We start from the raw sequence: 20,397 nt of genomic DNA on the forward strand, positions 1-20,397 counted from the left end.
TTCGTTCTGTGTGTGTTCAGTGTGTGTGTGTCCACTCACCATAGTGTATGCAGTATGTCCTCTGTAGTAGTGTATCCTGGGATCATTGTCCTCAATATTCCTCAGTGAATGAGTCTCTCTGCTGGTCGACCTCCTTCCAAACCGCTGCAACGACCAACTACTGCTTTCACACACTGCAGCGACGAGCACACGCTACAGCCCGCCCACATGCTACGGCCCGCCCACACCAGTCCCGCCCCCTCAGACCCAGTCCCGCCTCTCTGCCTTGTTGTGTATGGCCCGGTGCCCCGGGTGGGAGGAGTTTGCACCATTTCACACCATTGAAATTTCAACCCAGCCGAGAGAACTGGGCCACTCTATTCTAACGTAGGGTACTCTCTCTCTCTCTCTCTCTCTCTCTCTCTCTCTAACAGTAAACATTACACATACAGAAGTTTCAAAACAATAAAGACATTACAAATGTCATGTTATATATTTTTACCAGTGTTTTAACAATGTACAAATGGTACCCCCTGTATATAGCCTCCACATTGACTCTGTACCGTAACACCATGTATATAGCCTCCACATTGACTCAGTACCGGTACCCCCTGTATATAGCCTCCACATTGACTCTGTACCGGTACCCCCTGTATATAGCCTCTACATTGACTCTGTACCGGTACCCCCTGTATATAGCCTCCACACTGACTCGGTACCGGTACCCCCTGTATATAGCCTCCACATTGACTCTGTACCGGTACCCCCTGTATATAGCCTCCACATTGACTCTGTACCGTAACACCCTGTATATAGCCTCCAAATTGACTCGGGACCGGTACCCCCTGTATATAGCCTCCACATTGACTCTGTACCGTAATACCATGTATATAGCCTCCACATTGACTCTGTACCGTAATACCCTGTATATAGCCTCCACATTGACTCTGTACCAGTACCCCCTGTATATAGCCTCCACATTGACTCTGTACCGTAACACCCTGTATATAGCCTCCACATTGACTGTACCGGTACCCCCTGTATATAGCCTCCACATTGACTCTGTACCGTAATACCCTGTATATAGCCTCCACATTGACTCTGTACCGTAATACCCTGTATGTAGTCTCCACATTGGCTCTGTACCGGTACCCCCTGTATATAGCCTCCACATTGACTCTGTACCGGTACCCCTGTATATAGCCTCCACATTGACTCTGTACCGTAACACCCTGTATATAGCCTCCACATTGACTCTGTACCGTAACACCCTGTATATAGCCTCCACATTGACTCTGTACCGGTACCCCCTGTATATAGCCTCCACATTGACTCGGTACCGGTACCCCCTGTATATAGCCTCCACATTGACTGTACTGGTACCCCCTGTATATAGCCTCCACATTGACTCTGTACCGGTACCCCCTGTATATAGCCTCCACATTGACTGTACCGGTAGCCCCTGTATATAGTCTCCACATTGACGCTGTACCGTAATACCCTGTATATAGCCTCCACATTGACTCTGTACCGTAATACCCTGTATGTAGTCTCCACATTGGCTCTGTACCGGTACCCCTGTATATAGCCTCCACATTGACTCTGTACCGTAACACCCTGTATATAGCCTCCACATTGACTCTGTACCGTAATACCCTGTATATAGCCTCCACATTGACTCTGTACTGGTACCCCCTGTATATAGCCTCCACATTGACTCTATACCGTAATACCCTGTATATAGCCTCCACATTGACTCTGTACCGGTACCCCCTGTATATAGCCTCCACATTGACTCGGTACCGGTACCCCCTGTATATAGCCTCCACATTGACTGTACTGGTACCCCCTGTATATAGCCTCCACATTGACTCTGTACCGGTACCCCCTGTATATAGCCTCCACATTGACTGTACCGGTACCCCCTGTATATAGTCTCCACATTGACGCTGTACCGTAATACCCTGTATATAGCCTCCACATTGACTCTGTACCGTAATACCCTGTATATAGCCTCCACATTGACTCTGTACCGTAACACCCTGTATATAGCCTCCACATTGACTCTGTACTGGTACCCCCTGTATATAGCCTCTACATTGACTCTGTACCGGTACCCCCTGTATATAGCCTCCACATTGACTCTGTACTGGTACCCCCTGTATATAGCCTCCACATTGACTCTGTACTGGTACCCCCTGTATATAGTCTCCACATTGACTCTGTACCGTAATACCCTGTATATAGCCTCTACATCGACTCTGTACCGTAATACCCTGTATATAGCCTCCACATTGACTCTGTACCGTAATACCCTGTATATAGCCTCCACATTGACTCTGTACTGGTACCCCCTGTATATAGCCTCCGCATTGACTCTGTACCGTAATACCCTGTATATAGCCTCCACATTGACTCTGTACTGGTACCCCCTGTATATAGTCTCCACATTGACGCTGTACCGTAATACCCTGAATATAACCTCCACATTGACTCTGTACCGTAATACCCTGTATATAGCCTCCACATTGACTCTGTACTGGTACCCCCTGTATATAGTCTCCACATTGACACTGTACCGTAATACCCTGTATATAGCCTCCACATTGACTCTGTACCGTAACACCCTGTATATAGCCTCCACATACTACACCTGTTGTATTCATCATTTCACTGTGAGGTCTACTACACCTGTTGTATTCAGCATTTCAATGTAAGGTCTACTACACCTGTTGTATTCAGCATTTCACTGTAAGGTCTACTACACCTGTTGTATTCATCATTTCACTGTGAGGTCTACTACACCTGTTGTATTCAGCATTTCACTGTAAGGTCTACTACACCTGTTGTATTCAGCATTTCACTGTAAGGTCTACTACACCTGTTGTATTCATCATTTCACTGTGAGGTCTACTACACCTGTTGTATTCAGCATTTCACTGTGAGGTCTACTACACCTGTTGTATTCAGCATTTCACTGTAAGGTCTACCTGTTGTATTCATCATTTCACTGTAAGGTCTACTACACCTGTTGTATTCAGCAAGCATTTCACTGTAATGTCTACTACACCTGTTGTATTCAGCATTTCACTGTGAGGTCTACTACACCTGTTGTATTCAGTATTTCACTGTGAGGTCTACTACACCTGTTGTATTCAGCATTTCACTGTGAGGTCTAACTACACCTGTTGTATTCAGCATTTCACTGTAATGTCTACTACACCTGTTGTATTCAGCATTTCACTGTGAGGTCTACTACACCTGTTGTATTCAGCATTTCACGGTGAGGTCTACTACACCTGTTGTACTCATCATTTCACTGTGAGGTCTACTACACCTGTTGTATTCAGCATTTCACGGTGAGGTCTACTACACCTGTTGTATTCAGCATTTCACTGTAAGGTCTACTACACCTGTTGTATTCAGCATTTCACTTTAAGGTCTACTACACCTGTTGTATTCAGCATTTCACTGTAAGGTCTACTACACCTGTTGTATTCAGCATTTCACTGTAAGGTCTACTACACCTGTTGTATTCAGCATTTCACTGTAAGGTCTACTACACCTGTTGTATTCAGCATTTCACTGTAAGGTCTACTACACCTGTTGTATTCAGCATTTCACTGTACGGTCTACTACACCTGTTGTATTCATCATTTCACTGTGAGGTCTACTATACCTGTTGTATTCAGCATTTCACTGTAAGGTCTACTACACCTGTTGTATTCAGCATTTCACTGTGAGGTCTACTACACCTGTTGTATTCAGCATTTCACTGTGAGGTCTACTACACCTGTTGTATTCAGCATTTCACTGTAAGGTCTACTACACCTGTTGTATTCAGCATTTCACTGTAAGGTCTACTACACCTGTTGTATTCAGCATTTCACTGTAAGGTCTACTACACCTGTTGTATTCAGCATTCCACTGTGAGGTCTACTACACCTGTTGTATTCAGCATTTCACTGTGAGGTCTACTACACCTGTTGTATTCAGCATTTCACTGTGAGGTCTACTACACCTGTTGTATTCAGCATTTCACTGTGAGGTCTACTACACCTGTTGTATTCAGCATTTCACTGTAAGGTCTACTACACCTGTTGTATTCAGCATTTCACTGTAAGGTCTACTACACCTGTTGTATTCATCATTTCACTGTGAGGTCTACTACACCTGTCGTATTCAGCATTTCACTGTAAGGTCTACTACACCTGTTGTATTCAGCATTTCACTGTAAGGTCTACTACACCTGTTGTATTCAGCATTTCACTGTGAGGTCTACTACACCTGTTGTATTCAGCATTTCACTGTAAGGTCTACTACACCTGTTGTATTCAGCATTTCACTGTGAGGTCTACTACACCTGTTGTATTCAGCATTTCACTGTAAGGTCTACTACACCTGTTGTATTCAGCATTTCACTGTGAGGTCTACTACACCTGTTGTACGAATACAATCAAATACAATTTGATTTGAACAGTGACCAGACGGAGAAACCAGACATGCGCTCCAAACAAAAGACAATGAAGAAATGTACATTAAAACTGGTAAATCTAGTTGCATTTTGAACAAACCTCTAGTTGGTTAGAGCTGCAGAGTTATGGAGCAGGTTAAACCTCAGGGAGGGAGGCTTCTAGAAACACAACTGGCAGCTACGCCTGCAATAACACACGTCATGACAGAACAGAAACCAGGCTACCTTAACCACACAGTATAGAGTACTGGGGAAACCAGGCTACCTTAACCACACAGTATAGAGTACTGGGGAAACCAGGCTACCTTAACCACACAGTATAGAGTACTGGGGAAACCAGGCTACCTTAACCACACAGTATAGAGTACTGGGGAAACCAGGCTACCTTAACCACACAGTATAGAGTACTATGGAAACCAGGCTACCTTAACCACACAGTATAGAGTACTGGGGCAATGCAGGGGTTAACAGAAACCAGGCTACCTTAACCACACAGTATAGAGTACTGGGGAAACCAGGCTACCTAAACCACACAGTATAGAGTACTGGGGAAATCAGGCTACCTTAACCACACAGTATAGAGTACTGGGGAAACCAGGCTACCTTAACCACACAGTATAGAGTACTATGGAAACCAGGCTACCTTAACCACACAGTATAGAGTACTGGGGCAATGCAGGGGTTAACAGAAACCAGGCTACCTTAACCACACAGTATAGAGTACTGGGGAAACCAGGCTACCTAAACCACACAGTATAGAGTACTGGGGAAACCAGGCTACCTTAACCACACAGTATAGAGTACTGGAGAAACCGGGCTACCTTAACCACACAGTATAGGGTACTGGGGAAACCAGGTTACCTTAACCACACAGTATAGAGTACTGGGGAAACCAGGCTACCTTAACCACACAGTATAGAGTACTGGGGAAACCAGGTTACCTTAAATTAAATGAAGAGGATACCAGAAACCAGGTGTAAACAGAAACCAGGGGTTACCAGAAACCAGGGGTTAACAGAAACCAGGGGCTACCAGAAACCAGGTGTTACCAGAAACCAGGGGTTACCAGAAACCAGGGGTTACCAGAAACCAGGGGTTACCAGAAACCAGGGGTTACCAGAAACCAGGGGTTACCAGAAACCAGGTGTAAACAGAAACCAGGGGTTACCAGAAACCAGGGGTTATCAGAAACCAGGGGCTACCAGAAACCAGGTGTTACCAGAAACCAGGGGTTACCAGAAACCAGGGGTTACCAGAAACCAGGGGTTATCAGAAACCAGGGGTTACCAGAAACCAGGTGTTACCAGAAACCAGGGGTTACTGGTCACTTCAATACTGCACATCTCTCTCCACTACTGTGCTCTGGCTCCCACCGATTCCTGCGTATCAATACTGCACATCTCTCTCCACTACTGTGCTCTGGCTCCCACCGATTCCTGCGTATTAATTGTGTGAATTGTTTTCCCTTTGTTTGTCAATGTTTAGCAATATCCTGTTAAATATACAGTACCAGGGGAAAGGTTTATCAATATCCTGTTAAATATACAGTAGCAGGGAAAGGTTTATCAATATCCTGTTAAATATACAGTACCAGGGGAAAGGTTTATCAATATCCTGTTAAATATACAGTACCAGGGGAAAGGTTTATCAATATCCTGTTAAATATACAGTACATGGGGAATGTTTATCAATATCCTGTTAAATATACGGTAGCAGAGAAAGGTTTATCAATATCCTGTTAAATATACAGTACCAGGGGAAAGGTTTATCAATATCCTGTTAAATATACAGTACCAGGGAAAGGTTTATCAATATCCTGTTAAATATACAGTACCAGGGAAAGGTTTATCAATATCCTGTTAAATATACAGTACCAGGGAAAGGTTTATCAATATCCTGTTAAATATACAGTACCAGGGGAAGGTTTATCAATATCCTGTTAAATATACAGTAGCAGGGAAAGGTTTATCAATATCCTGTTAAATATACAGTACCCGGGAAAGGTTTATCAATATCCTGTTAAATATACAGTACCAGGGGAATGTTTATCAATATCCTGTTAAATATACAGTACCAGGGAAAGGTTTATCAATATCCTGTTAAATATACAGTACCAGGGAAAGGTTTATCAATATCCTGTTAAATATACAGTACCAGGGAAAGGTTTATCAATATCCTGTTAAATATACAGTACCAGGGGAAGGTTTATCAATATCCTGTTAAATATACAGTACCAGGGGAAAGGTTTATCAATATCCTGTTAAATATACAGTACCAGGGGAAAGGTTTATCAATATCCTGTTAAATATACAGTACCAGGGGAAAGGTTTATCAATATCCTGTTAAATATACAGTACCAGGGGAAAGGTTTATCAATATCCTGTTAAATATACAGTACATGGGGAATGTTTATCAATATCCTGTTAAATATACGGTAGCAGAGAAAGGTTTATCAATATCCTGTTAAATATACAGTACCAGGGGAAAGGTTTATCAATATCCTGTTAAATATACAGTACCAGGGAAAGGTTTATCAATATCCTGTTAAATATACAGTACCAGGGGAAAGGTTTATCAATATCCTGTTAAATATACAGTACCAGGGGAAAGGTTTATCAATATCCTGTTAAATATACAGTACCAGGGGAAAGGTTTATCAATATCCTGTTAAATATACAGTACCAGGGGAAAGGTTTATCAATATCCTGTTAAATATACAGTACATGGGGAATGTTTATCAATATCCTGTTAAATATACGGTAGCAGAGAAAGGTTTATCAATATCCTGTTAAATATACAGTACCAGGGGAAAGGTTTATCAATATCCTGTTAAATATACAGTACCAGGGAAAGGTTTATCAATATCCTGTTAAATATACAGTACCAGGGAAAGGTTTATCAATATCCTGTTAAATATACAGTACCAGGGAAAGGTTTATCAATATCCTGTTAAATATACAGTACCAGGGGAAAGGTTTATCAATATCCTGTTAAATATACAGTACATGGGGAATGTTTATCAATATCCTGTTAAATATACGGTAGCAGAGAAAGGTTTATCAATATCCTGTTAAATATACAGTACCAGGGGAAAGGTTTATCAATATCCTGTTAAATATACAGTACCAGGGGAAAGGTTTATCAATATCCTGTTAAATATACAGTACCAGGGGAAAGGTTTATCAATATCCTGTTAAATATACAGTACATGGGGAATGTTTATCAATATCCTGTTAAATATACGGTAGCAGAGAAAGGTTTATCAATATCCTGTTAAATATACAGTACCAGGGGAAAGGTTTATCAATATCCTGTTAAATATACAGTACCAGGGAAAGGTTTATCAATATCCTGTTAAATATACAGTACCAGGGAAAGGTTTATCAATATCCTGTTAAATATACAGTACCAGGGAAAGGTTTATCAATATCCTGTTAAATATACAGTACCAGGGGAAAGGTTTATCAATATCCTGTTAAATATACAGTACATGGGGAATGTTTATCAATATCCTGTTAAATATACGGTAGCAGAGAAAGGTTTATCAATATCCTGTTAAATATACAGTACCAGGGGAAAGGTTTATCAATATCCTGTTAAATATACAGTACCAGGGAAAGGTTTATCAATATCCTGTTAAATATACAGTACCAGGGAAAGGTTTATCAATATCCTGTTAAATATACAGTACCAGGGAAAGGTTTATCAATATCCTGTTAAATATACAGTACCAGGGGAAGGTTTATCAATATCCTGTTAAATATACAGTAGCAGGGAAATGTTTATCAATATCCTGTTAAATATACAGTACCAGGGGAAAGGTTTATCAATATCCTGTTAAATATACAGTACCAGGGAAAGGTTTATCAATATCCTGTTAAATATACAGTACCCGGGAAAGGTTTATCAATATCCTGTTAAATATACAGTACCAGGGGAATGTTTATCAATATCCTGTTAAATATACAGTACCAGGGAAAGGTTTATCAATATCCTGTTAAATATACAGTACCAGGGAAAGGTTTATCAATATCCTGTTAAATATACAGTACCAGGGAAAGGTTTATCAATATCCTGTTAAATATACAGTACCAGGGGAAGGTTTATCAATATCCTGTTAAATATACAGTACCAGGGGAAAGGTTTATCAATATCCTGTTAAATATACAGTACCAGGGGAAAGGTTTATCAATATCCTGTTAAATATACAGTACCAGGGGAAAGGTTTATCAATATCCTGTTAAATATACAGTACCAGGGGAAAGGTTTATCAATATCCTGTTAAATATACAGTACATGGGGAATGTTTATCAATATCCTGTTAAATATACGGTAGCAGAGAAAGGTTTATCAATATCCTGTTAAATATACAGTACCAGGGGAAAGGTTTATCAATATCCTGTTAAATATACAGTACCAGGGAAAGGTTTATCAATATCCTGTTAAATATACAGTACCAGGGAAAGGTTTATCAATATCCTGTTAAATATACAGTACCAGGGAAAGGTTTATCAATATCCTGTTAAATATACAGTACCAGGGGAAGGTTTATCAATATCCTGTTAAATATACAGTAGCAGGGAAATGTTTATCAATATCCTGTTAAATATACAGTACCAGGGGAAAGGTTTATCAATATCCTGTTAAATATACAGTACCAGGGAAAGGTTTATCAATATCCTGTTAAATATACAGTACCCGGGAAAGGTTTATCAATATCCTGTTAAATATACAGTACCAGGGGAATGTTTATCAATATCCTGTTAAATATACAGTACCAGGGAAAGGTTTATCAATATCCTGTTAAATATACAGTACCAGGGAAAGGTTTATCAATATCCTGTTAAATATACAGTACCAGGGAAAGGTTTATCAATATCCTGTTAAATATACAGTACCAGGGGAAGGTTTATCAATATCCTGTTAAATATACAGTACCAGGGGAAAGGTTTATCAATATCCTGTTAAATATACAGTACCAGGGGAAAGGTTTATCAATATCCTGTTAAATATACAGTACCAGGGGAAAGGTTTATCAATATCCTGTTAAATATACAGTACCAGGGGAAAGGTTTATCAATATCCTGTTAAATATACAGTAGCAGGGAAAGGTTTATCAATATCCTGTTAAATATACAGTACCAGGGGAAAGGTTTATCAATATCCTGTTAAATATACAGTACCAGGGGAAGGTTTATCAATATCCTGTTAAATATACAGTACCAGGGGAAGGTTTATCAATATCCTGTTAAATATACAGTACCAGGGGAATGTTTATCAATATCCTGTTAAATATACAGTACCAGGGAAAGGTTTATCAATATCCTGTTAAATATACAGTACCAGGGGAATGTTTATCAATATCCTGTTAAATATACAGTACCAGGGAAAGGTTTATCAATATCCTGTTAAATATACAGTACCAGGGGAATGTTTATCAATATCCTGTTAAATATACAGTACCAGGGGAATGTTTATCAATATCCTGTTAAATATACAGTACCAGGGAAAGGTTTATCAATATCCTGTTAAATATACAGTACCAGGGGAAGGTTTATCAATACCCTGTTAAATATACAGTAGCAGGGAAATGTTTATCAATATCCTGTTAAATATACAGTACCAGGGGAAAGGTTTATCAATATCCTGTTAAATATACAGTACCAGGGAAAGGTTTATCAATATCCTGTTAAATATACAGTACCCGGGAAAGGTTTATCAATATCCTGTTAAATATACAGTAGCAGGGAAAGGTTTATCAATATCCTGTTAAATATACAGTACCAGGGGAAAGGTTTATCAATATCCTGTTAAATATACAGTACCAGGGGAAGGTTTATCAATATCCTGTTAAATATACAGTACCAGGGGAATGTTTATCAATATCCTGTTAAATATACAGTACCAGGGAAAGGTTTATCAATATCCTGTTAAATATACAGTAGCAGGGAAAGGTTTATCAATATCCTGTTAAATATACAGTACCAGGGGAAAGGTTTATCAATATCCTGTTAAATATACAGTACCAGGGGAAGGTTTATCAATATCCTGTTAAATATACAGTACCCGGGAAAGGTTTATCAATATCCTGTTAAATATACAGTACCAGGGGAATGTTTATCAATATCCTGTTAAATATACAGTACCAGGGAAAGGTTTATCAATATCCTGTTAAATATACAGTACCCGGGAAAGGTTTATCAATATCCTGTTAAATATACAGTACCAGGGGAATGTTTATCAATATCCTGTTAAATATACAGTACCAGGGAAAGGTTTATCAATATCCGGTTAAATATACAGTAGCAGGGAAAGGTTTATCAATATCCTGTTAAATATACAGTACCAGGGGAATGTTTATCAATATCCTGTTAAATATACAGTACCAGGGAAAGGTTTATCAATATCCTGTTAAATATACAGTAGCAGGGAAAAGTTTGGACACACCTACTCATTCCAGGGTTTTCTTTATTTGTACTATTTTCTACATTGTAGAATAATAGTGAAGACATCAACACTATGAAATAACACATATGGAATCATGTAGTAACCATTTTTTTAAAAAACAAATCTAAATGTATTTGAGATTCCCCAAAGTAGCCACCCTTTTGGGGAATGGTTTGGGGAATGGTCCACCATCAACCCAAATATTAGAGCTAGAGGGGACAACCCATATATTAGAGCTGGAGGGGACAACCCAAATATTAGAGCTGGAGGGGACAACCCATATATTAGAGCTGGAGGGGACAACCCATTTATTAGAGATGGAGGGGACAACCCATATATTAGAACTGGAGGGGACAACCCAAATATTAGAGCTGGAGGGGACAACCCAAATATTAGAGCTAGAGGGGACAACCCAAATATTAGAGCTAGAGGGGACAACCCAAATATTAGAGCTAGAGGGGACAACCCAAATATTAGAGCTAGAGGGGACAACCCAAATATTAGAGCTAGAGGGGACAACCCAAATATTAGAGCTAGAGGGGACAACCCAAATATTAGAGCTAGAGGGGACAACCCAAATATGAGAGCTAGAGGGGACAACCCAAATATTAGAGCTAGAGGGGACAACCCAAATATTAGAGCTGGAGGGGACAACCTAAATATTAGAGCTGGAGGGGACAACCCATATATTAGAGCTAGAGGGGACAACCCAAATATTAGAGCTGGAGGGGACAACCCAAATATTAGAGCTAGAGGGGACAACCCAAATATTAGAGCTAGAGGGGACAACCCAAATATTAGAGCTAGAGGGGAAAACCCAAATATTAGAGCTAGAGGGGACAACCCAAATATTAGAGCTAGAGGGGACAACCCAAATATTAGAGCTAGAGGGGACAACCCAAATATTAGAGCTAGAGGGGACAACCCAAATATTAGAGCTGGAGGGGACAACCTAAATATTAGAGCTGGAGGGGACAACCCATATATTAGAGCTGGAGGGGACAACCCAAATATTAGAGCTGGAGGGGACAACCTAAATATTAGGGCTAGAGGGGACAACCCAAATATTAGAACTAGAGGGGACAACCCAAATATTAGGGCTATAGGGGACAACCCATATATTAGAGCTGGAGGGGACAACCCAAATATTAGAGCTAGAGGGGACAACCCAAATATTAGAGCTAGAGGGGACAACCCAAATATTAGAGCTAGAGGGGACAACCCATATATTAGAGCTAGAGGGGACAACCCATATATTAGAGCTAGAGGGGACAACCCAAATATTAGAGCTAGAGGGGACAACCCAAATATTAGAGCTGGAGGGGACAACCCAAATATTAGAGCTAGAGGGGACAACCCAAATATTAGAGCTAGAGGGGACAACCCATATATTAGAGCTAGAGGGGACAACCCACATATTAGAGCTAGAGGGGACAACCCAAATATTAGAGCTAGAGGGGACAACCCAAATATTAGAGCTAGAGGGGACAACCCAAATATTAGAGCTAGAGGGGACAACCCAAATATTAGAGCTAGAGGGGACAACCCAAATATTAGAGCTAGAGGGGACAACCCAAATATTAGAGCTGGAGGGGACAACCCAAATATTAGAGCTGGAGGGGACAACCCAAATATTAGAGCTAGATGGGACAACCCATATATTAGAGCTAGAGGGGACAACCCATATATTAGAGCTGGTTAAACCTCAGGGAGGGAGAGAGAGAGAGAGAGATTTAGGCACTAGTTCTCTGCCTCAGATAATCAGCTTGGTGGATAATGAGTAAGTGTCTGAGGGACTTAACAAGCTCTGAGAGCTATGATCCCTGTGTGACTGGGAGGACTAGGTACCGCATGGTGCTATGACACAGTCTGCTCCCCATCACAGAGTGATACTGAGTAGATTATTCTAGATTAGGAGTCTGCTCCCCATCACAGGGTGATACTGAGTAGGTGATTCTAGATTAGGAGTCTGCTGGCTATGCAGAGTAACACTGAGTAGGTTATTCTAGATTAGGAGTCTGCAGGCTATGCAGAGTAACACTGAGTAGGTTATTCTAGATTAGGAGTCTGCTGGCTATGCAGAGTAACACTGAGTAGGTTATTCTAGATTAGGAGTCTGCTGGCTATGCAGAGTAACACTGAGTAGGTGATTCTAGATTAGGAGTCTCCCCTCCTGGAGTCAGGTACCAGGTATGCTGGCTATGCAGAGTGTGTTATTATCTCAATAAGAGTCATGGTGCCACACAGCAATGATAAACGGTGTTTAAATGTGATACAGCAGGGAGAGGAAGAGACTCATCTTCTTTCTCCTCCGTTTCTCTCGTCATCGAGAGAGTAAATATGAGTTAAGGTATCCTGACCACCAGTCAGCCAGCCAGTCAGTAAATTAGAGAGTAAATATGAGTTAAGGTATCCTGACCACCAGTCAGCCAGTCAGTCATTCAGCCAACCAGTCAGTAAATTAGAGAGTAAATATGAGTTAAGGTATCCTGACCACCAGTCAGCCAGCCAGTCAGTAAATTAGAGAGTAAATATGAGTTAAGGTATCCTGACCACCAGTCAGCCAGCCAGTCAGCCAGCCAGTCAGTAAATTAGAGAGTAAATATGAGTTAAGGTATCCTGACCACCAGTCAGCCAGCCAGTCATTCAGTCAGTCAGTAAATATGAGTTAAGGTATCCTGACCACCAGTCAGCCAGCCAGTCAGTAAATTAGAGAGTAAATATGAGTTAAGGTATCCTGACCACCAGTCAGCCAGCCAGCCAGCCAACCAGTCAGTAAATTAGAGAGTAAATATGAGTTAAGGTATCCTGACCACCAGTCAGCCAGCTAGTCAGTAAATTAGAGAGTAAATATGAGTTAAGGTATCCTGACCACCAGTCAGCCAGCCAGTCAGTAAATTAGAGAGTAAATATGAGTTAAGGTATCCTGACCACCAGTCAGCCAGCCAGCCAGCCAACCAGTCAGTAAATTAGAGAGTAAATATGAGTTAAGGTATCCTGACCACCAGTCAGCCAGCTAGTCAGTAAATTAGAGAGTAAATATGAGTTAAGGTATCCTGACCACCAGTCAGCCAGCCAGTCAGTAAATTAGAGAGTAAATATGAGTTAAGGTATCCTGACCACCAGTCAGCCAGCCAGTCAGCCAACCAGTCAGTAAATTAGAGAGTAAATATGAGTTAAGGTATCCTGACCACCAGTCAGCCAGCCAGTCAGTAAATTAGAGAGTAAATATGAATTAAGGTATCCTGACCACCAGCCAGCCAGCCAGTCAGTAAATTAGAGAGTAAATATGAGTTAAGGTATCCTGACCAGTGGTGGTGTTGACTTGACCTGGAGGGCCACTTCCTGTTAACACACATTATACCCTGCTGACTGCTACCCTGTTACAGCTGTTAGAGGAGAGCTGCCTGTCAGTCAGTCATTCAGTCAGGCAGCCAGTCAGTCATTCAGCCAGCCAACCAGTCAGTCAGTCATTCAGCCAGTCAGGCAGCCAGTCAGTCAGTCAGTCAGACCTGTCAGTTAGTCAGTCAGTCAGCCAGTCGGTGAGTCAGTCAAACAACCAGTCAGCCAGCCAGTCAGTCAGCCAGCCAGTCAGTCAGACTGTCAGTCAGCCAGCCAGCCAGTCAGTCAGACCTGTCAGTTAGTCAGTCAGACAGTCAGTCAGTCAGCCAGCCAGTCAGTCAGACCTGTCAGTTAGTCAGTCAGTCAGCCAGCCAGTCGGTGAGTCAGTCAAACAACCAGTCAGCCAGCCAGTCAGTTAGCCAGCCAGTCAGTCAGTCAGCCAGCCAACCAACCAGTCAGTCAGCCAGTCAGTCAGTCAGTCAGTCAGCCAGCCAGTCAGTAAGTAAATTAGCCAGCCAGCCAGTCAGTCAGTTAGTCAGCCAGCCAGCCAGTCAGTAAATTAGCTTGCCAGCCAGTCAGTCAGTCAGCCAGCCAGTTTAACCACAGACAATATATGTGTATATACAGAATATATATATATATATATATATATATATATATATATATATAAATAAAACAGTGGAGGCTGGTGGATAAGCTATAGGAGGACAGGCTCAGAAGAAGAAGCCTGGAAGGAGGAGAGATGACTAGAAATTATTCGGTTGACCGTTTTATGTGTGAATGAATTGGTGGAGTAGAGGACCTTGTGCATTTCAGGTAAAATAACAACTCAATGTTTATATCCCAGGACAAATTAGCTAGTAACAGCAAGCTGGCTAGCTAAATAAGACAAATTAGCTAGTAACAGCAAGCTAGCTAGCTAAATAGGACAAATGAGCTAGTAACAGCAAGCTAGCTAGCTAAATAAGACAAATTAGCTAGTAACAGCAAGCTAGCTAGCTAAATAGGACAAATTAGCTAGTAACAGCAAGCTAGCTAGCTAAATAAGACAAATTAGCTAGTAACAACAAGCTAGCTAGCTAAATAAGACAAATTAGCTAGTAACAGCAAGCTAGCTAGCTAAATAAGACAAATTAGCTAGTAACAGCAAGCTAGCTAGCTAAATAAGCCAAATTAGCTAGTAACAGCAAGCTAGCTAGCTAAATAAGACAAATTAGCTAGTAACAGCTAGCTAGCTAAATAAGACAAATTAGCTAGTAACAGCTAGCTAGCTAAATTGCGATAAATGTTTAATGTGTTTCCATCTGTCCCCAAATTAATATAGTTGGTTCAGAGTTTGTTTTGATATTTCAACCTGCGTGTCCTGATCGTGTTTGATGTGGGGGCGGTGGGGGGGGACAAAATCAATTTGCGGACGACGGACGCGCCTGATGTCAGAAATCTCAGTGAAGAAGTGACTTGACTCCTACACATTCCTGCTCTGTAATAAGCTGTAATGAAGTTGAAACCTCGAGACAGACTGATCTAGGACTGGTACAGTAGGATCATGTAGCTCAGTAAGACTGACGAAGGGAGAGCTGTTGAATGACTTGACTCCTACCTCTCAGGTTTTGCTATCTGGAATCCCGTGTCAGATTTAGCCAGTAGAAGAGTTATTTAGCCAGTAGAATAGTTATTTAGCCAGTAGAATAGTTATTTAGCCAGTAGAATAGTTATTTAGCTAGTGGAAGAGTTATTTAGCCAGTGGAAGAGTTATTTAGCCCGTAGAATAGTTATTTAGCCAGTAGAAGAGTTATTTAGCCAGTAGAAGAGTTATTTAGCCAGTGGAAGAGTTATTTAGCCAATAGAAGGGTTATTTAGCCAGTAGAAGAGTTATATAGCCAGTAGAAGAGTTATTTCACCAGTAGAATAGTTATTTAGAGTTATTTAGCCAGTGGAAGAGTTATTTAGCCAGTAGAATAGTTATTTAGCCAGTAGAAGAGTTATTTAGCCAGTAGAAGGGTTATTTAGCCAGTAGAAGAGATATTTAGCCAGTAGAAGAGTTATTTAGCCAATAGAAGGGTTATTTAGCCAGTAGAAGAGTTATTTAGCCAATAGAAGAGTTATATAGCCAGTAGAAGAGTTATTTCACCAATAGAAGAGTTATATAGCCAGTAGAAGAGTTATTTCACCAGTAGAATAGTTATTTAGAGTTATTTAGCCAGTGGAAGAGTTATTTAGAGTTATTTAGCCAGTAGAATAGTTATTTAGCCAGTATAAGAGTTATTTAACCAGTAGAAGGGTTATTTAGCCCATGGAATAGTTATTTAGCCCGTAGAAGAGTTATTTAGCCAGTAGAAGAGTTATTTAGCCAGTAGAATAGTTATTTAGCCAGTAGAAGAGTTATTTAGCCAGTAGAAGAGTTATTTAGCCCGTGGAAGAGTTATTTAGCCCATGGAAGAGTTATTTAGCCAGTAGAAGAGATATTTAGCCAGTAGAAGAGTTATTTAGCCAATAGAAGGGTTATTTAGCCAGTAGAATAGTTATTTAGCCAGTAGAATAGTTATTTCACCAGTAGAATAGTTATTTAGAGTTATTTAGCCAGTAGAATAGTTATTTAGAGTTATTTAGCCAGTAGAATAGTTATTTAGCCAGTATAAGAGTTATTTAACCAGTAGAAGGGTTATTTAGCCCATGGAATAGTTATTTAGCCCGTAGAAGAGTTATTTAGCCAGTAGAAGAGTTATTTAGCCAGTAGAATAGTTATTTAGCCAGTAGAAGAGTTATTTAGCCAGTAGAAGAGTTATTTAGCCCGTGGAAGAGTTATTTAGCCCATGGAAGAGTTATTTAGCCAGTAGAAGAGATATTTAGCCAGTAGAAGAGTTATTTAGCCAATAGAAGGGTTATTTAGCCAGTAGAATAGTTATTTAGCCAGTAGAAGAGTTATTTCACCAGTAGAATAGTTATTTAGAGTTATTTAGCCAGTGGAAGAGTTATTTAGCCAGTAGAATAGTTATTTAGCCAGTAGAAGAGTTATTTAGCCAGTAGAAGGGTTATTTAGCCAGTAGAAGAGATATTTAGCCAGTAGAAGAGTTATTTAGCCAATAGAAGGGTTATTTAGCCAGTAGAAGAGTTATTTAGCCAATAGAAGAGTTATATAGCCAGTAGAAGAGTTATTTCACCAGTAGAATAGTTATTTAGAGTTATTTAGCCAGTGGAAGAGTTATTTAGCCAGTAGAATAGTTATTTAGCCAGTAGAAGAGTTATTTAGAGTTATTTAGCCAGTAGAATAGTTATTTAGCCAGTATAAGAGTTATTTAACCAGTAGAAGGGTTATTTAGCCCATGGAAGAGTTATTTAGCCCGTAGAAGAGTTATTTAGCCAGTAGAAGAGTTATTTAGCCAGTAGAATAGTTATTTAGCCAGTAGAAGAGTTATTTAGCCAGTAGAAGAGTTATTTAGCCCGTGGAAGAGTTATTTAGCCCATGGAAGAGTTATTTAGCCCGTAGAATAGTTATTTAGCACTTGGAAGAGTTATTTAGCCCGTAGAAGAGTTATTTAGCCAGTAGAAGAGTTATTTAGCCAGTAGAAGAGTTATTTAGCCCGTGGAAGAGTTATTTAGCCCGTAGAAGAGTTATTTAGCCCATGGAAGAGTTATTTAGCCAGTAGAAGAGTTATTTAGTCAGTAGAAGAGTTATTTAGCCAGTAGAAAAGACACAGGTGACTCTACACCCCAGATGTAAACACAGTATTGTCGGTGACTCTACACCCCAGATGTAAACACAGTATTGTCGGTGACTCTACACCCCAGATGTAAACACAGTATTGTCGGTGACTCTACACCCCAGATGTAAACACAGTATTGTCGGTGACTCTACACCCCAGATGTAAACACAGTATTGTCGGTGACTCTACACCCCAGATGTAAACACAGTATTGTCGGTCACTCTACACCCCAGATGTAAACACAGTATTGTCGGTGACTCTACACCCCAGATGTAAACACAGTATTGTCGGTCACTCTACACCCCAGATGTAAACACAGTATTGTCGGTGACTCTACACCCCAGACAATGCTGCTCGCTTCACTACAATAGTTGACAAACCTTGATCTTCCCCAGGCTGCTCTCTGGTGTTATTGACTGTCTTCGTTGTGTACTCAGTCAGACATGTTGAAACACTCCCTAGTAGATTAATGACAGGCAGGCTGGCTGAAGGACCGGCTGGCCCATCCCAGGGTGTACAACAGACCTGGGTTCAGAAACTAGTTTTATGGTTTGATCTAGCCTGCCCAGAGTGCCATATCGATGGGAGTCTGCAGATTTGGGACGTCTCTATTGGCTCATTAAGCCAGGCAAGCTCAATCAAGCACATTTAACGTATTTGAACTCATTTCAAATAGTATTTGAACCTGGCAGACCCAGCCCAGGGTGGAGGTGTTGTGCTCAGGCCTGCTCTGCTGACGTGATGTCATGCTCTCTGTTTACTGTGGGTGATAGACAGTACAGCCTGTCAGGTCCTGTGTTTACTCTGGGTGATAAACAGTACAGTCTGTCAGGTCCTGTGTTTACTCTGGGTGATGTAGTAGACAGTACAGCCTGTCAGGTCCTGTGTTTACTCTGGGTGATAGACAGTACAGCCTGTCAGGTCCTGTGTTTACTCTGGGTGATAGACAGTACAGCCTGTCAGGTCCTGTGTTTACTCTGGGTGATAAACAGTACAGCCTGTCAGGTCCTGTGTTTACTCTGGGTGATAGACAGTACAGCCTGTCAGGTCCTCTGGGTGATAGACAGTACAGCCTGTGTCAGGTCCTGTGTTTACTCTGGGTGATAGACAGTACAGCCTGTCAGGTCCTGTGTTTACTCTGGGTGATAGACAGTACAGTCTGTCAGGTCCTGTGTTTACTCTGGGTGATGTAGTAGACAGTACAGCCTGTCAGGTCCTGTGTTTACTCTGGGTGATAGACAGTACAGCCTGTCAGGTCCTGTGTTTACTATGGGTGATGTAGTAGACAGTACAGTCTGTCAGGTCCTGTGTTTACTCTGGTTAATAGACAGTACAGCCTGTCAGGTCCTCTGGGTGATAGACAGCACAGCCTGTCAGGTCCTGTGTTATAACAGGCCGTACCCAGCCAGAGTTATAACAGCCCTCACTGTAACTAACAGGCCGTACTCAGCCAGAGATCTAACAGCCCTCACTGTAACTAACAGGCCGTACTCAGCCAGAGTTATAACAGCCCTCACTGTAACTAACAGGCCGTACTCAGTCAGAGATCTAACAGCCCTCACTGTAACTAACAGGCCGTACTCAGCCAGGGATCTAACAGCCCTCACTGTAACTAACAGGCCGTACTCAGCCAGAGCTCTAACAGCCCTCACTGTAACTAACAGGCCGTACTCAGCCAGAGTTATAACAGCCCTCACTGTAACTAACAGGCCGTACCCAGCCAGAGTTATAACAGCCCTCACTGTAACTAACAGGCCGTACTCAGCCAGAGATCTAACAGCCCTCACTGTAACTAACAGGCCGTACTCAGCCAGAGTTATAACAGCCCTCACTGTAACTAACAGGCCGTACTCAGCCAGAGATCTAACAGCCCTCACTGTAACTAACAGGCCGTACTCAGCCAGGGATCTAACAGCCCTCACTGTAACTAACAGGCCGTACTCAGCCAGAGCTCTAACAGCCCTCACTGTAACTAACAGGCCGTACCCAGCCAGAGTTATAACAGCCCTCACTGTAACTAACAGGTCGTACTCAGCCAGAGATCTAACAGCCCTCACTGTAACTAACAGGCCGTACTCAGCCAGAGTTATAACAGCCCTCACTGTAATTAACAGGCCGTACTCAGCCAGAGATGTAACAGCCCTCACTGTAACTAACAGGCCGTACTCAGCCAGAGATGTAACAGCCCTCACTGTAACTAACAGGCCGTACTCAGCCAGAGTTATAACAGCCCTCACTGTAACTAACAGGCCGTACTCAGCCAGAGTTATAACAGCCCTCACTGTAACTAACAGGCCGTACTCAGCCAGAGTTATAACAGCCCTCACTGTAACTAACAGGCCGTACTCAGCCAGAGTTATAACAGCCCTCACTGTAACTAACAGGCCGTACTCAGCCAGAGTTATAACAGCCCTCACTGTAACTAACAGGCCGTACTCAGCCAGAGTTATA

At 41.4% G+C, this 20,397-nt stretch overlaps 1 protein-coding gene across 5 annotated transcripts in view; it reads right to left on the reverse strand.

The window, feature by feature from the left end:
• Positions 1 to 20,397, reverse strand: part of plekhg4 (pleckstrin homology and RhoGEF domain containing G4) — a 257,371-nt gene that overhangs the window by 209,135 nt on the left and 27,839 nt on the right. Inside the window, exon 1 of one of the 5 annotated variants that reach the window (XM_090223344.1) lies at positions 40 to 214. The exons of 1 other annotated variant lie outside the window; for it this stretch is intronic. In XM_090223344.1, the coding sequence (XP_090079470.1) occupies positions 40 to 42 (3 nt within the window). In that variant the 5' untranslated portion in view covers positions 43 to 214. Of the gene's footprint in view, positions 1 to 39; positions 319 to 20,397 lie in introns of those variants that run through there. 3 more of the 5 variants (XM_090223343.1, XM_090223342.1, XM_090223347.1) reach the window with 3 other exon arrangements.

The sequence above is a fragment of the Oncorhynchus mykiss genome, chromosome 26 (assembly GCF_057628025.1).
Source record: "Oncorhynchus mykiss isolate SJ-2025 chromosome 26, ASM5762802v1, whole genome shotgun sequence".
NCBI classification, from domain to species: domain Eukaryota; kingdom Metazoa; phylum Chordata; class Actinopteri; order Salmoniformes; family Salmonidae; genus Oncorhynchus; species Oncorhynchus mykiss.